General features: G+C 38.7%; 1 protein-coding gene across 1 annotated transcript; it reads left to right on the forward strand.

Annotated features, from left to right (window-relative positions):
- The first annotated feature begins 120 nt into the window (after positions 1-120).
- LOC113539915 (arachidonate 12-lipoxygenase) lies at positions 121-15,324 on the forward strand. The gene is made up of 15 exons (XM_026936030.3): positions 121-399; positions 2,129-2,272; positions 2,580-2,781; positions 2,881-2,962; positions 5,671-5,793; positions 5,988-6,094; positions 7,232-7,404; positions 10,073-10,216; positions 10,303-10,506; positions 10,595-10,681; positions 11,019-11,188; positions 11,341-11,462; positions 11,993-12,093; positions 12,642-12,812; positions 13,082-15,324. Exons 1-15 carry the CDS (start codon positions 388-390, stop codon positions 13,259-13,261), a joined length of 2,022 nt encoding a protein of 673 aa, XP_026791831.3. The 5' UTR covers positions 121-387; the 3' UTR covers positions 13,262-15,324.
- The last annotated feature ends 1,154 nt before the right edge of the window (positions 15,325-16,478 follow it).

The following is a 16,478-nucleotide window of genomic DNA, read 5'->3' on the forward strand; positions in this document are numbered from 1 at the left end:
ATTACTCTCAGTTTAACAAGACATTTCTTGTTTGGTATGTGTGTTAGTTGAATAATTTCCTGAAAGGAAATTTCCAGAAATTTAGGTAGAATGTCATTGTATGCATGTTTTAAAGTTTGATCCACACTTCATGAAAAGGTGCTAAATCGCATGACTATAGAGACAATGGACTGATTAATGTCATAGGTGGAGAATGCAGTTTACACCCTGCCCTAAGACCATGCTGATTGGAGCAAACACTTTGGGGTCAGCCCAGAGAGAAACGGTTAAAACCCTCTGACACAAAGGAAACTGGAAGTTCTCGTCAATCAACAGCTTCAGGAGACTTTGTCGTCCATTGATATCAAGAGAGACAACGACGCAAGGAGGGAATCCCCATCTAAAGCAATGCAAACGCAAGTACGGTACCTCCAGATTCTAGTCGGAGCTGGTGCATTTAATAAAGCCCTTCTAAAACGAAACAAAGGTTAAATTAATTACTGATGGTTTGTTCAGGACATGATCTAACAACAGCATACATTTCTGAATCTAGGGAGCCATTCATTCTCTGTCAAAACCATTCTCACAGATGTTTATGTGCGTGTATGTGGGTGCATGTGTTTGTGTTAGATTAGACTTGTGTATTAGCGTAGATAAATAACATCTCATTGATTTTGAAGAGAGGTGTTTTGTGTCTCTGTGCTTACAATTTACTGCCTTAAACTGCCCAATCTTGTTACTGTGCTCATAATTTGTGTTTAACAATGTCAGAATATTATTATATTAATAGTCTAATATTAATCTAATATTAATATCCCTGTCAGAATTAATAATTTACATTATACATTAAGTTCAACTTATCAGTGGACGAATAGTTGATCGGGTGTTGAAATATTAAGTTTGCAAAATTTCCCCCTCTGACCTGGTCTGCAAGTTTAAGCTATAGCTTGACTTAAGACACAAAACCATATATAGATAATTCAACCCTGTGTAATAGCACAGATATATTTTGCACGTGTAGATCATTGTAGACAACATAAGCTAAATGGAAATGTAGTGGTGAGGTAACAGCACATGACAGAACAGTATTCACACGTCATCAGTTGAATCCTTTCCTATTTTCCTTTCCCTTGTTAATTGTGTGTTATTACTAGCAAAAGTCAGTATCTGTGTGTGGCTATGTGTGTACAACTGCCTATGTGTGGCTATTTGTGTTCTTCCTTCAGCTTGGCTTAACTGTGAACTGATTTCAATTTAAAACTATTCCAACTGGGAACCGAGATTCTCTATACATTATTAAGTGTAAATAAATAAGTAAATAAATAATAAATACAAAATCATGTATATGTAGTTTAACTCCTGTTGTTTCCAGACATTTCGTACACCCCATATATAATTATTTCCGAAATACAAAAATGACCACAGGTAGAAATGCACACCTACCACTAAGAATTTATTAAAGGCACCAACTATTTTGTTTCTGATGCTGGTATGGTGGTGCTTCCAAATCCAAATGCCTCCAACGAGGAAATGGATGTTTCTTGGGTGTTTAAAGGGTTTAAATGATTGTGAATGCATGTACTTATAATAGTTTTTTTCTAGTTAGCAAGCTGGATGCTAGTTAGCAGGCAAATCATTTACATATTTAGTAGAATTTCTCATATCAACTGGCAAATCAAAATGGCACTACTAATTTCATATTTCACATACAAAATTCATTTATGTTTTTTTTAATACAAAATACTGCATTTTCAGTTGCAAAATTTTGTAGTTTATTTATTAGGTTATTTTTTATCATCTATCAAAATATATTTGGTGTATTTTTGCCCATTCATGAGTCTAACCTTGATAACCATTTCCTATATTTGCTCTATAGCATTTCCAATATTTGCTCTCAATATGCTCTCTAATATGCTATCAAACATTTTAACATTTCTCCTTAAATTTGTGTAAGGATGTAGTCACCATGTACATACATGCTAATGCTAAAGCCAGATGTGCATATGGCACCTTTAGGGTTTCTGAGTGAGCCAAAACCTACATCTTCAATTCTGAAATCAATCATTTAAAATTGAAATCAGCAGCTGTGAGGAATTGTAATATATTGGTCATTTTCATGTGCAAGAGTTGATGTGAATTTTGTGTGCAGATGGAGTACAAAGTGACCGTGGCTACAGGCACCTTAGAGTTCTCAGGTACTACTAACTATGTGTATGTGACTCTGGTGGGGGAGAACGGAGAGAGTGAGAGGACGCTGCTGGACAAACCAGGCCTGGATCTGTGTAGAGGCGCAGTAAGTGAGAGTGTAGAGGATTGAATGTACTGAATATGTAGCAAACTTACTTTATTTTTTTTGTCATATGCTTTTATTAAGAGGAAATGAGAATACAACCCAAGCATCTAACTGAGCAATCAAAGCTTTCTCAAGGGCCCAACAGTGGCCGGGACTGAGTCCTGGGATTTGAATTAATAGCATTTTGGACATTAGCCTGTGTTACATCCATGTTAAACTGCATTATGAAATTGCTTCTTTTTAATAGGCTTTGCTTTTCCTTAGTATACACAAATTGTGTTTCCTCTCTTATTTCATACTTCTACAGGTTGATGAATACATAGTCCAGAGCTCGACTCCTCTGGGTCGTGTGCTCCTGGTACGCTTGGAGAAGCAGAAGTACTTTGTGGAAGATCACTGGTTTTGCAGTTATGTGAAAGTCACACCACCAGAAGGGGAAAACACACAAACCTTCCCCTGCTACCGCTGGTTAGTGGGGGATATTAAAATAGAAGTCCGCGATGGCACAGGTCAGTCCTAGTAATTGCTCCAGGGAGGAGATTTTATCTTACCCTAATTCAAAGTCAAGATTCCTAAGGGTAATTTCTTTCTCTCTTCTTCTTTCACAGCTAAAAAACTATGTGATGAGATCTTGCCTCAGGAGCTGGCTCATAGAAAGGCACAGCTGGAGGAGAGACAGAAAACCTTCCGGTGTGTATATTCCAGCACTAGGAATTGTGCATAGTTTTACCGCTTGTCCTTTTGCATTTACATGATTGGAGGCACTACACTCTAGGAAAATGTTACTGAGTCCATTTTAACAATATAGTACACAGCTAACATTTCACAGCTAGCCTAATTGCACAAAATAGAGATTATGTAGCTACCTGCTCTTCACAATTTGAAGAACACATAATATACAGTCAGGTCCGTAAGTATTTGGACAATGACAGAGTTTTTGTGATTTTGCCTTTATACACCACCACAATGGATTTGAAATAAAACAATCAAGATGTGATCAAAGTGTAGACGTTCAGCTGTATTTTAAGAGGTTCCACAAAATTTGGACAAAGTGACATAATTGTAAATATAACCATAATTTTAATACTTAATACCTGATATCAACTCCAGACCTTTCATCTGCTTCATTTGTCTTGAAGTAACGAGGGAATGGACTGCAACTGGTCAATTAACTTCTTGTCAGTCAATTGTCCAAAAACCTTTGAGCCCCTGAAAATGGAAGTACTTTGCTTAAAATGGCTGTAATTCCTAAATGGTAAATGCCATGTTTTTGTGGAACCTCTTAAAATAAAGCTGAAAGTCTACACTTCGATCACATCTTGATTGTGTTATTTCAAATCCATTGTGGTGGGGTATAAAGGCAAAATCACATAAACTCTGTCATTGTCCAAATACTTCCAGACCTGACTGTAGATGCTTACTCACGGACAAACATGCTAACTTTTGTTAATGTACTTGTACTTTTGTCTTTTAATTTATTTTAGATGGACGGATAGCAAATAAAATTTACAAGGCACACAAACAATTATAAATTTACAAAGAATGCAAAGTGAGCATTTTCAACAATCCAGATATACTGGTGCTACCCCAATTGTAATCTGACTAAATGCATTATTGCTGTATATCTTTCTCTCCCATTTTCTCCTAGTGCTTTTTTATGAAGTGTCTTCCAGAAGATTTGGATCTCTACACTTGCTCTTTATCCTGCAGTTCATTCTGCTTTTCTCAGTCCCACATTACTTATATATACTTATAATCTTAGAATTTTACATTGTGCGTTGTCTTTTTAAAAATGGATTTGTAATATTATTAGTATCATGTGATGATTACAGGTCTAGAAGGACTTTTAAATATTACAAGCTGGAACTTTAAATGACTTTGCTATGTTTCTTTTGGGGAGTGGAAGTGCCTGTCAGGACTGCTCAGGACTTTCTTGCACCGATTGGTTGTGGAGTTTACTTGGAGTTAGATGCTAATGCTATTTTTGGTCTTGGATTCTTACACTGTTGGAAAATGGTTGGGGCAGGATGGGGCAGGGTATCAGCCAGCAACCAATAAGCAACATCGGGAAAGCCTAGTGCACAGTGCAAATTTCAGCCCCAATTTCCTAGTTGCCAACTAATTTTGGGGCTCAGCAACTACACCCCCAGCATGGTGACTACCTGCTGTGTACTCCTGCTTATGTAGCGTGCGGTTCAGCAACACGATTTTCTCAGTCTGCAAGCGATCGCAGAGCCTCCAATATTTTCAAGTTTGTCTGATTTTCTCTGTGATGAATCACAGTGTGAACCACTCTGCAACTAGTTTCCAGTACAACAATGAGAAACAGCCAATGAGATTATTTTCAGTTTATTTTCATCAGAAAGTAGGATTTGGGGATCAGGCACACTTCGATGGAAATCTCTCCAGGTGAAAAATCATACAGTGTGTAACACTTTTCTGTAAATGATGATCTAGTGTGCACACCCCTACAACACCAAACATCTGATTGCAAGCGATTAAAGTTTGTGAAAAGATTTTGAAAGATATTGTATGTTGTGTATCAGTCGGCTTAAGCAGGAGAACTAGTGCACAAATAAACCATACAATATCAGGAGCCCTGATGCAAAACACAATGTGCCTAGAGTGGACCTGTCAAGTCACTGTTCCAGACAATTTCTATGATGTATATACCAGTGGGCACTATGGTTTACATGATGAGAATACAAACAAGGCTATTTTTCATCTGCACATCAGCAGCTTTTGAAAGTTAATGCTTATATTAATTTCTTGTCTGCTCTCTTTGGATGTAGCATATGCTTGCTCTTTACTTCTTTCTGACTTTAGACTCTAAGTCTGTCTGATAGACCTTTGGTGTGGATTTCAGTTGAGCATTACCCAGGGGTATGACTGAGTACTCAAGGCACCTATGTGGAGGGCCTAGACAAAAAGAAAGTTGGCAAGAGGCCCACTGAAGAAGTGGGGAAGAGGCCCACTGAAACTGTGTTTGTGTAGGGCTCAGAAAGTTGTGGAATGCCTCTGATATTACCAGAGTCCTGCCCAGAGACATGACTGTCTGTGTACATGAAATGAAAGCCAGTTGGCTCAAGACTATCAGCAGTCTTCTTATACAGGGGGCTGTGCAACTGAGAACATCTACTACAGAATGTTCTCTGTTTTTGAATTGCAGCAGAAGGCTGGGTACTTGAATGTATTACTTGTCCTTATGTCTGAGAAATCTGTGAAAAATTTAACATGTCGATGTTCAGTTGATTCTGACTTCTCTTGCATTACCTTTAGACAGAATTATGAGTTGGAATCTTTTGTAGAAATGTTACTTTCTTGGGTCTTAGTGACCAACATAAGCTATTATACAGCTTTTGTTTGCTGTTTTGTTTATATTACTTGTGTTATGTTAGATGGCAAACCTGGGCTCCAGGAATTCCCAAATGCATAGATGCCAAATCACAGGCAGACCTACCCCAGGATGTTCGCTTTGCCAATGAGAAGCACTGTGACTTTGAAACATCACTTCATTACGCGTGAGCAGTGCATTATTTTACATAAAGTTAATCTATAAAAACAATGTTAATTAAATCCTACACATCTCATCCAAAATGCTTCATCGGTCTCAATAAAACATCACTTAAAAGGAACATATCTACATTTAAACAGGGATAAAAGCATGTGTGTCACTAACAGCTTTACATATTATGTTTAATTTAATCACCATCAGGATTTTGCATCTGTCTCTGAAGCAGCTGGTCATTTCATTTGGGAGGTCGTGGGAGGATCTGGATGATTTCAAACAAATAATTTGGAAATTACGGAGTCCCATTGCTGGTGAAGTAGCTGTGACCTTTTTTTTTGCCCTGTTACAAACAAGTGATTCTTTATCTTCTTTACTCTAGCAAAAATATTTACAAAGCATTTGTTTAATCAAAAAGATAAGTATTATAAATGTAACTTTTCAATTGTGGTACAATTTACTTTTTATGCCAAATAACTGTGTTCTTTTTAACTTGCAATTACACTCACTGAGCACTTTATTAGGAATATCTGTACACCTACTCATTCATGCAATTATCTAATCAGCCAATTGTGTGGCAGCAGTGCAGTGCATAAAATCATGCAGATATGGGCCAGCAGCTTCAGGTAATGTTCACATCAACCATCAGAATGGGGAAAAAATGTGATATCAGTGATTTAACTGTGGCATGATGTTGGTACCAGACAGGCTGGATTGAGTATTTCTGTAACTGCTGATCTCCTGGGATTATATCATATAATAGTCTCTAGAGTTTATTCAGAATTGTGCAATAAAGAAGAAACATCCAGCAGCCAAACTGGTTCGAGCTGACAGACAGGCTACAGTAACTCAGATAACCACTCTGTACAACTATGGTGAGCAGAAAAGCATCTCAGAATGCACAACATTTCGAACTTTGAGGCAGATGGGCTACAACAGTAGAAGACCATGTTGGGTTCCACTTCTATCAGCCAAGAACAGAAAGCTGAGGCTGCAGGGGGCACATGCTCACCAAAACTGGACAGTTAAAGACTGGAAAAATGTAGCCTGGTCTGATAAATCTCAATTTCTGCTGAGGCACACAGATGGTAGAGTCAGAATTTGGCACCAACAGCATGAATCCATGGACCCATCTTGCCTTGTGTCAACAGACCAGGCTGGTGGAGGTGGTGTAATGGTGTGGGGAATGTTTTCTTGACACACTTTGCTGACCATGGCCACAATTTACCCATCATCTGATGTCTACTTCCAGCATGATAATGTCACAAAGCAAGAGTGTTCTTAATAACAAGTTCAGTGAGTGTAACTTATAAGTAATAACTATTGACTGTAAATAAAACATTTATTTAAATAGAGTAAAAAGAAACATTTATTTAAAATCTCCTGTTTGAACTGTACACAATACAATAATACTAACTAATTGAATGTAAATGTGCTATGAATGTTATTAGAATACACTATGGATCACTGGAAAGAGGACTGGTTTTTTGGCCATCAGTTCCTGAATGGGTTAAATCCACGGATGATCCAGAGGTGCAGGAAACTACCCTCCAACTTCCCTGTCACTGGAGACAAGGTGCAGGCCTTCTTAAGCCCCAACACCACCCTGGATAAAGAGCTCAAGGTGAGGTGTACTGCATAATGTCTGCAATGATGCCATACACCCTTCAGAAAATTCATATTCATCTTCAGTAACCACTTTATCTTGGTCACCCTGAATCCACCAGTCCATCACAGGGCACCATGCACTCACATATTCATACCTAGGGGTGTTAATGATCAGATGATATGGATTGATGCATCTATTTTAAAGGCAATGAATTGAAGCAAAGGTCTTTTATTTTGTTTTTGGAACCCTAAGCTCAGGGAACCATGGAGCTGTGAGGAGGCAATTACCTTTAGCACCAGCAGGCCAGGACTGGCCATCAGGAGATTCGGAAGGAATCCAATCCTGATTTTGCCTTTTTTTTTTCCTGTGATAATCCCAAGTGGCTGACATAACCTGACCTTCAGAGAGATCTTGGTCCATACAGATTGGTTAACAAAGCATATTGCAATGCTATTGGTCACCACTTGCTCACCATTTGCCTCATCTCTGTCATAATAAAAGAATGTAAATAAAAATAATGAACAAAAAGATATATAGATGTCATGAAGAACAGACAAGAGGAGCAGAGAGGGAAAGGGCATGAAAAAGAAAAACCCTACAAGAAGGTGCTGCAAAATGCAGCAAAATAACAGACATTTTTAAAGTAACTTCAATTACAGGTCAGTGATATCTGAAAACACATAGTTAACATCTTAGTTAATATCTAATATCTAATATCTAATTAAGCTGTATTAACCACAATATCAAACAAATATCTAATAAGTACAACAACTGGCTACATAAATGACATTATTATCACGTTTACATTTGTTTTATTATTGTTCAAATTTGTTTTTAGTTTGAGATACACTCACCAACCAAATTATTAGGAGCCTCATTCTAAAACCGGGTCAAACTGTGCATGCTAAGATTGTTCTGAGATGCTTTTCTGCTCACAACTGTTGTAAAGAGTCGTTATTTTAGTTGCCGTAGCCTTCCTGTTAGCTCGAACTAGTCTGGCAGTTCTCCTCTTACCTCCTAATCAACAAGATGTTTCCACTCACAGGACTGCCACTCTCTGGGTGTTTTTTCCCCCACATCATTCTGTTTAAACTCTAGAGACTGTTGTCTGTGAAAATCCCAGGAGATTTCTAAAGGACTCAAGCCACTCTGCCTTACACCGACAACCATGTCACAGTCAAAGTCATTGAGATCACATTTTTCCCATTCTCATGTATAATGTGAACATTAACTGAAGTTCTTGACCCGTGCTTACGTGATTTTATTCGCTGAGCTGCTGCCTCATGATAAGCTGATTAGATACTTATATGAATGAGCAGATGTACAGGGGTTCCTCATAAACTGATTGGTGAGTGTACATTACAACAGGTGGTCACTAGTGTCAAAATTTGTTTTGGGTGTACGTGGTGGCCTGGGTGAGACTCCCGACCTGAATTGCATAACCATGCTGCCCTGGTCGGGAAATTCAGGTTGGGAGTCTCACAGTCACAGGAGGAACAGGACAAAATGGTTTCTGTTTAAGAATGAATAATGATTGAAACCTATTAAAAGGGTTCCTTAAATACTAGATCTTTCTACCCCTGGAAACTTTTCTTAAAGGGAAACCCTGCTGTAAGGTTTTTCTATAAAATCTCTGAAGAACTGTTCAAACTTTTTTAAGCCTGTGTAATTGTTTAATTGGGTTTGTTGGGTTGGCTTTAGTGCATAACAGGGGAATTATTATTTTATGGTGTTCAAGCCTGAAATTTTCACATTTCCTATTTTCAAAAAAAAATATTCCACAAACCTGGGTGCTGAAACTTTAGTATACAGTTCTTAGCAGAAGTATTTTGTTGTCTACAGAAGATTAAAAAAGAAAATGTCTGATACCATAATCAGCAAAACTTTTTTATCCTATGAGAGCTTATCTCATATCTATGAACTCTCTTTATCTATGAACTTGTATAGGCTTCAAATCATGCAATTGTCATGAGTTACTGCACTTTTATATATTGATTATGTTGTCAAGTTTACATAGCTTATTTAATTCAGTTACAGACACACCAGTTGAGTGACAATTTTGTGATGGTGGTGCCCAATAAAAGAAGGAAGAGTTTGCTGGTGTCTGCACTGACCGATGTGTTGTAAAGGCCGAGCTGATGAAATGAAAAATTTAGTGGACTCTGTTCTTCTGCTTTTTAGTCAGTTGTCTGTGCATTTTATGGATTTTTATGGTTCTCAGTGTTTGTATTGCAAATTCTGCAAAGCCAGGAAATGATGGAAAAGGTTGATGTGTGTGTGTCAGGGAAAGAGAGAATAATACGTAGAGATAGACAAGGCACTAATTAGCATATGGTATCCCTCAACTACACATTCTTTGTTAATGTAATTTGTTGATAAGAATTCATCTATGTTCTTTTAGGTCATCACACAGTATCTTAAAAATGCTTGAAATGGTATGTGGAAAGAATGTTATTAAAAGGCCCATATGTTTTCATATCTTGGAAACACCCCTGTTTGCATACCATTATGTAATGATTTCATCAGGATCACTGGGTTGGGTTTAGCACAAAGCTCGCTGTAATGCAATGAGTTTAACTAGACAGCGAAATTAGACATAATCCATCTATGTGCCAGTATAATAGTCAGTACATCTGTCCTATTATCTTAAGGGCTATAAAAATCTCTCTTTCTCTCTTTGAAGGCTGGGAATGTATACCTTGTTGACTATGCTATAATGGATGGCATCCCTGAGAATGTTATCAGAGAGAAGAAGCAGCATATATCAGCTCCTTTGTGTTTACTATATGAACATCCAGACAGTGGCCTCATTCCCATCGCCATACAGGTAATATTTTCACCAAGTCTGTTCACCAGAAGCAACATATGGTTAACGAAAAAAGGCTCATTGTTTCCTCTTTTCCTTTTTCTCAGCTTGAACAGAATCCTAGTAAGGACACACCCATCTTCCTCCCTAATGATCCGCCTCTGGCTTGGTTACTGGCTAAAATGTGGGTCCGTCATGCTGAATTTCAGGTCTCTGAGGTGCTGTCGCACCTGCTGCGAACTCACCTTATAGCGGAGGTGTTCTGTGTGGCCACACTGCGTCACCTCCCTGCAGTCCACCCTATATACAAGGTTAGTGGGAAGTACAGATGAGCTATCTTTAATGCTAATAATGTCAGGTATAGCAGTAAGTCTCTCTCCCTCTCTGTCTCTGCTACAGCTGCTCACTCCTCATCTGAAGTACACTCTGGAGATAAATTGCCGTGCACGCACACAGCTTATCTCTCATGATGGCATCTTCAAACAGGTGAGCTTCAGCTACAGAAAATATATGGATTGAAGTGACATGAAAATGTTTGACAATTGTGATGCATTTAAATGCCAGGTTTTACCTAATACTGAATACACAGTCAAGGAATGAGCTATGTAAGTACAGGGTGTCTGAAAAGTCAGGAACAAATGAGAGTAAAATTAAATATTTTTGTATTCATTATTTATAGCATATGCTCTACATGCTCACCCTTACATGGATTGTGCTCAACATATTTAGACTGACATATTTGTTCAACATATTCCCATTGGTTCCTGATTTTTCAGACACCCTTTAGATCAGTGGTAGATAAGCAGCCATGCTTTCCTTGCAGGTGGTGTCCACAGGTGGTGACGGGCTGCTGGTGCTGTCTCAAAGGGAGTATAAGGTCCTGACCTACCGCTCTCTCCAACCCCGTTGCGACTTCACAGACCGTGGCGTTACTAAACTCAATAAATACTTCTACAGAGAGCACAGCCTGATGCTCTGGGACGCTATTGAGAAGTAAGAGTCCAGGCACAATGCAGTGCTCTAGAGCTATTATTTCTTGTCATCATTAGGCACTGAAATGAAGTTTAGCCATATTCAGTATTTTGTTTGGTTTATTTTGGAAACACAACAAGTATTGACAGCTCCTCTTTCCTTCTTACTTACAGGTTTGTCTCCAGCATAGTGTCTCTATATTATGGAAGTGACAGTGAAGTAGTGCAGGATTCAGAACTGCAGGCGTGGATTAAGGATGTGGTTGAGGAAGGCTTTGCAAATATCCCCTACTTTGGTTAGTGGCCTGAACAAAAAAAATATATAATACTGATGTCATGGCAATAACTGTCAAGCAGCGGTGGCTCAGTGTTTAAGGGTCTGGGCTAATTGTGAAAAACAATGAATTATTATGAAAAACAACTAATTATTGCATAATCAATTATTTATAAAGTAAGAGTAAGAGTAAGATATTCCTTTATTTGTCCCGCAGTGGGGAAATTGCATTTAGCAACAGCAGGGGTACAGTATAGAAAGAGTATGCACACAAGAACAAGGTAGATTAAAAACTATTCTGTACATAAATGGCTTAGATAGTGCTAAAAGCAAAAGCCATTTATGTACAGAATAGTTTTTAATCTACCTTGTTCTTGTGTGCATACTCTTTCTGTACTGTACCCCTGCTGTTCTTGTGTGCATACTAAAAGCAGACATGATGATCTAAATGATCTCAAATAAGTGTTGAATGTACTACATACAACAGCTGTGATTACATTTATCCTTACACAGAGTAATTAATATGCTGTTCTTATAATTCATGTGTGACAGGGCTGCCTAATGAACTAAAGAATAAACAGGAGCTGATCACACTTTTGAGTGTGGTAATCTTCACCAGCACTGCACAACATGCAGCAGTCAACAATGGACAGGTAAGTGACATGTCATTGTTGTATTCTTTTATGAAATTTGATGTAAACCAAGTACCCATGTGTAACAAACCATAAAGGGAAGTTCCAACATAAAACTATCATTTAATACAGTATGCTATTTGTCATTAATATGCAATACTGCATTTCTCAGTCCGAATGATTTGGAAAATTCACAGTTTTGCATAATTATTGTATTCATACATCAGTGTTCTGTTACTACAATATTCAGTCCCACTGCAAGCAACTAATTCATAGTGTTATAGTGTAATTACTCAAGCCAGTCATTGTGCAGGAGGCAGTTAGGGGGGGAAAAATCAAACCAGCCTGCAGACAAGTTGCCATCGTAAGCAGTATATCAGAAAGGGGGTCTTCTAGTATTTAAATTAAGAAAGCTCTGACTGTGACTGTATAAGAGGCAAGTAGGCAAGTATCAATGTACCGATCATTACATTCTACATTTTGACCAGTGGGTCACTTTTAACAACACGCTCTTCCATGTTTTAATCTTGTTCAGATTGATTTTGTGTATTTTTTCCTCTATATTCTAGTTTGACTTTTGTTCGTGGGTGCCCAACACACCTTGCAGTATGCGCCAGCCTCCACCCACAGACAAGGACAGTGTCACTATGGAGTTGATCATGAATACACTCCCGGATGTCAGCCAGTCATGTGTGGAGATGGCAATCACATGGCTTTTATCAAGAGCTCAGCCAGACGCAGTGAGTCAACACTTTCACTGAGCACTTTTAGCAGGCTCAAAATAAAATAGAGAAATAAAGGACAGGATGTTGGCTGTAGGTTTATAGTAAACTGGATGGAATGATGAATGTTGAATGAGGAATCCACCACAAAATCTTCCCATTAGTTAATTACTTAATCTGTTTCAATTCCATAACTTATCTGTAAAGTATTTTTAAGTCTCTTTTTAGAATTTCTATATTTTCATTTTAATCTCCTGTCTGCCTTCTGCCCTATCTATCCTGCTCAGATACCTCTGGCACAGTATGAGGAACAGTACTTCACTGAGCTGGCAGCCCAAAAGATGATCGACAACTTCAGGCAGGACCTGAAGGACATCGAGGTGGACATTCTGAAGCAGAATAAGGGTCTTGAACCACCGTATCTCTATCTGTGCCCTAGCCAAATAGAGAACAGCATTACCATATAGAGAGGCTTGAGAGAAATTCTGCTGTATTTCAAACAAGCTTCTCAAAATGTCCCTTTCAAAATGTCTATAGAACAATACACTCCTAAGTTACAGAATCTTATTGGTGATTGTTGTAAATCTACACTCACTGTCCACTTTATTAGGATCACCTGTACATTCATGCGGTTCGCTAATCAGTGACTCAGGTGGCAGTAGCACAATGCAAAAACCTTCAATTAATGTTCACATCAAACATGAGAATGGGGATAAAGTGTGATCTCAGTGACTTTAACCGTGGCATTGTTGTTGGTACCAAATGAGCTGGTTCGAGGATTTCAGAAACTGCTGATCTCCTGGGATTTTCACACACAACAGTCTCCTGGGATTTTTTCACATACAACAGTCTCTAGACAGTCTCTGAACATTCTTTACACGGAACAGTGCAAAAAATAAAAATATCCTGTGTGCGGAGGGTCTGCAGGCTGATACACCTTATTGATGAGAGAGATGAGAGGAGAATGACCAGACTGGTCACCGAAACTGGACAGTTGAAGTCTGGAAAAAGAACAGCTGATCTTTTTTCTAATCTTCAACTGTCCAGTTTCTGTGAGTCAGTGCCCATGATAGCCTCAGATTCCTGTTCTTGGCTGACAGGAGTGGAACTCAGTGTGGTCTTCTGCGGGTGTAACCCATCCACCTCAATGTTGAATGTTTTGTGCATGCTGAGATGCTTTTCTACTCACCCCGGGCGTAAAGAGTGATTATTTGAGTTACTATATCCTTCCTGGCAGTCTGGTCATTCTCCTCTGATCTCTCTGATCAACAAGGCGTTTCCACTCACAGAACTGTCGCTCACTCAGTGTTTTTTGTTTTTCGCAACCATTCTGTGTAAACTCTAGAGACTGCTGTCTCTGAAATTCCCAGGAGTTCAGCAGTTTCTGAAATACTCAAACCAGCCCATCTGGCACCAACAACCATTAAAGTCACAGAGATCACACTTTTTCCCCATTCTGATGTTTGATGTGAACATTAACTGAAGCTCTTATGGAAAATGATTTAATTTCATACCTTTATTAATAGGTTAATCATTTATCTATTATCTATTTCTTAATTATCCTCAGTTAATCCTTCATTATAATCCATAGTCACAAAATTTAGGTGGGTAATCCGAAATCTAGTGTATCTGCTTCTTATCATTTAGACTTCTTGTGTGAGAAAGCAGGAAGATGTCCTTGAAACATTTATTAAAAGGCATAGAGGGAGGCCTACTCTAACAGGACTGATTTAAGATACCTGCAGGATGAGAAGCTACGGTCATGTCATGTCTTTTTATGTGTCATGAATAAGATAGGCTTGTGACCTGAGGCTTAGATGAAGTAGTTCTCACAAGTAGTTCTCACAGTCCTAGTATTTTTAGATTTTCTCCATCTGTGTATTTCCTTTCCTGTTAATCATGTAATCATTTATGATCATTCATGTTAAGCTGAACTTTATTTGACCAATAAGCATGAAGTTCTTAAGTTCTTCTGAAGTTTCCTGTAACCAATCATGAAACACTAGCCCTGTGCAGTGAACTATATAATTGAACACTTTGGTCGCTGGAGTTCTTCTCCCTGGCCGTGACAAGAATAAACATATTACTCTGGAGTCAACTGTGTCTCTGTGAGTTTGACTTCTATTTGTCTTCAGAAGGTCATATATTCTACGACACTCTTGACCTGTATCTGCATGATTTTATGCATTGCGCTGCTGCCACAAGATTGGCTGATTAGATAACTGCATGAATGTGCAGGTGTACCTAATAAAGTGGATGGTCAGTGTATACGCTTCAGATATGTTCTTCTTATGTTGTACAGATTATACTTTCAAAATCAATAAACTGGATATAAATAAAACTCCGTAATGCATGTAACTTCCAAGAAAAGATAGCCAGAGATATTAGGAACTACAAAGATGTTTATTCCTGTAAATAAATAAGTGTTACAAATAAGATACTAGATTTTTAACAGTTTATACAAAAATAATATTCACACAAACAATTGTCGTTTCTACTTTGTATTTATGTATATACTGTCCCCTCTGAAACTATTGGCAAGGCCAACTCAGTTGTTTTTGGTGTAGACTGAAGACATTTGGGTTTGAGATCAAAAGATTAATATGAGAAGAGAGTTTAGAATTTCAGCTTTTATTTCCTGGTATTTATATGTAGATGTGTTAAACGACATAGAACATAGCACATTTTATATCAGACCACTCAATTTGTAGGTGAGCAAAAATATTGGAACATGTGACTGACAGGTGTTTCTTGTTACCCAGATGTGTCCTGTTAGATTGATTGTTTAAACAAATAGCTCTGAACATCTACTCTTGGTTTTAGCCTTCAGTTTCACCTGTGAAGACTGCATTTGTTGTTATAAAGGATAAGCCTACATGAAGATCAAAGAGCTGTCTATGGAAGAAAAGCAAGCTATTTTGAAAATCAATCAGAGGCATTGCACAAACATTACAACAAATACAACAATTTGGAATGTTCTGAAAAAGAAAGAATCCACTGGTGTACTGAGCAACAGACACTGAATGGGTCAGTGTAACAATTTCCCAAGTTCGGGCAGATAATGAGGACGCTGGAGGCAGACTTGGAACAACTCAAAAGGCGCTTTATTCTTTTTATCTTTATTTACTTTCGCTTTTCAGCATACTCAGACTAAGGCGTGCACCCACATACATGCAGTACTGTGCTCGTCAGCTCTCTCTCTCTTGTCAGTTATGGGGCTCCCTGAAAGCACAGAGAGACACAAACAAATCAGCTTTCACTAATTACACACAGGTGAGAATCATCTCGCATTCCCTGCCGGTACGACCTGCCTCCTCTCCGTCCACAGCTGAAACTTGACCACGCCCCCGCTGCCACATACCTCCACTGCCCGACTCAGGCCGGGGAGCTGTCTGGCCTGCAGCTGTCTGGCCCGCGGGAAAGGTAATCCACCACCACGATCTGTGCCCCCGACCTGTGGACCACCTCGAACTTGAATGGCTGAAGTGCCAGATACCAACGTGTTGGCATCCTTCATGCAGTGGAGCCATTGGAGCTGGGTTTGATCAGAACACAGGGTGAAAGAGCACCCCAGTAGGTAGTATTGGAGACTGAAGAGCGCCCACTTGATGTCCAGACACTCCTTCTCAATTGTGCTGTACTTTGACTCCCTTACCGAGAGTTTCTGGCTGATGTACAGCACAG

This window comes from Pangasianodon hypophthalmus, chromosome 4, assembly GCF_027358585.1.
Source record: "Pangasianodon hypophthalmus isolate fPanHyp1 chromosome 4, fPanHyp1.pri, whole genome shotgun sequence".
NCBI lineage: Eukaryota > Metazoa > Chordata > Actinopteri > Siluriformes > Pangasiidae > Pangasianodon > Pangasianodon hypophthalmus.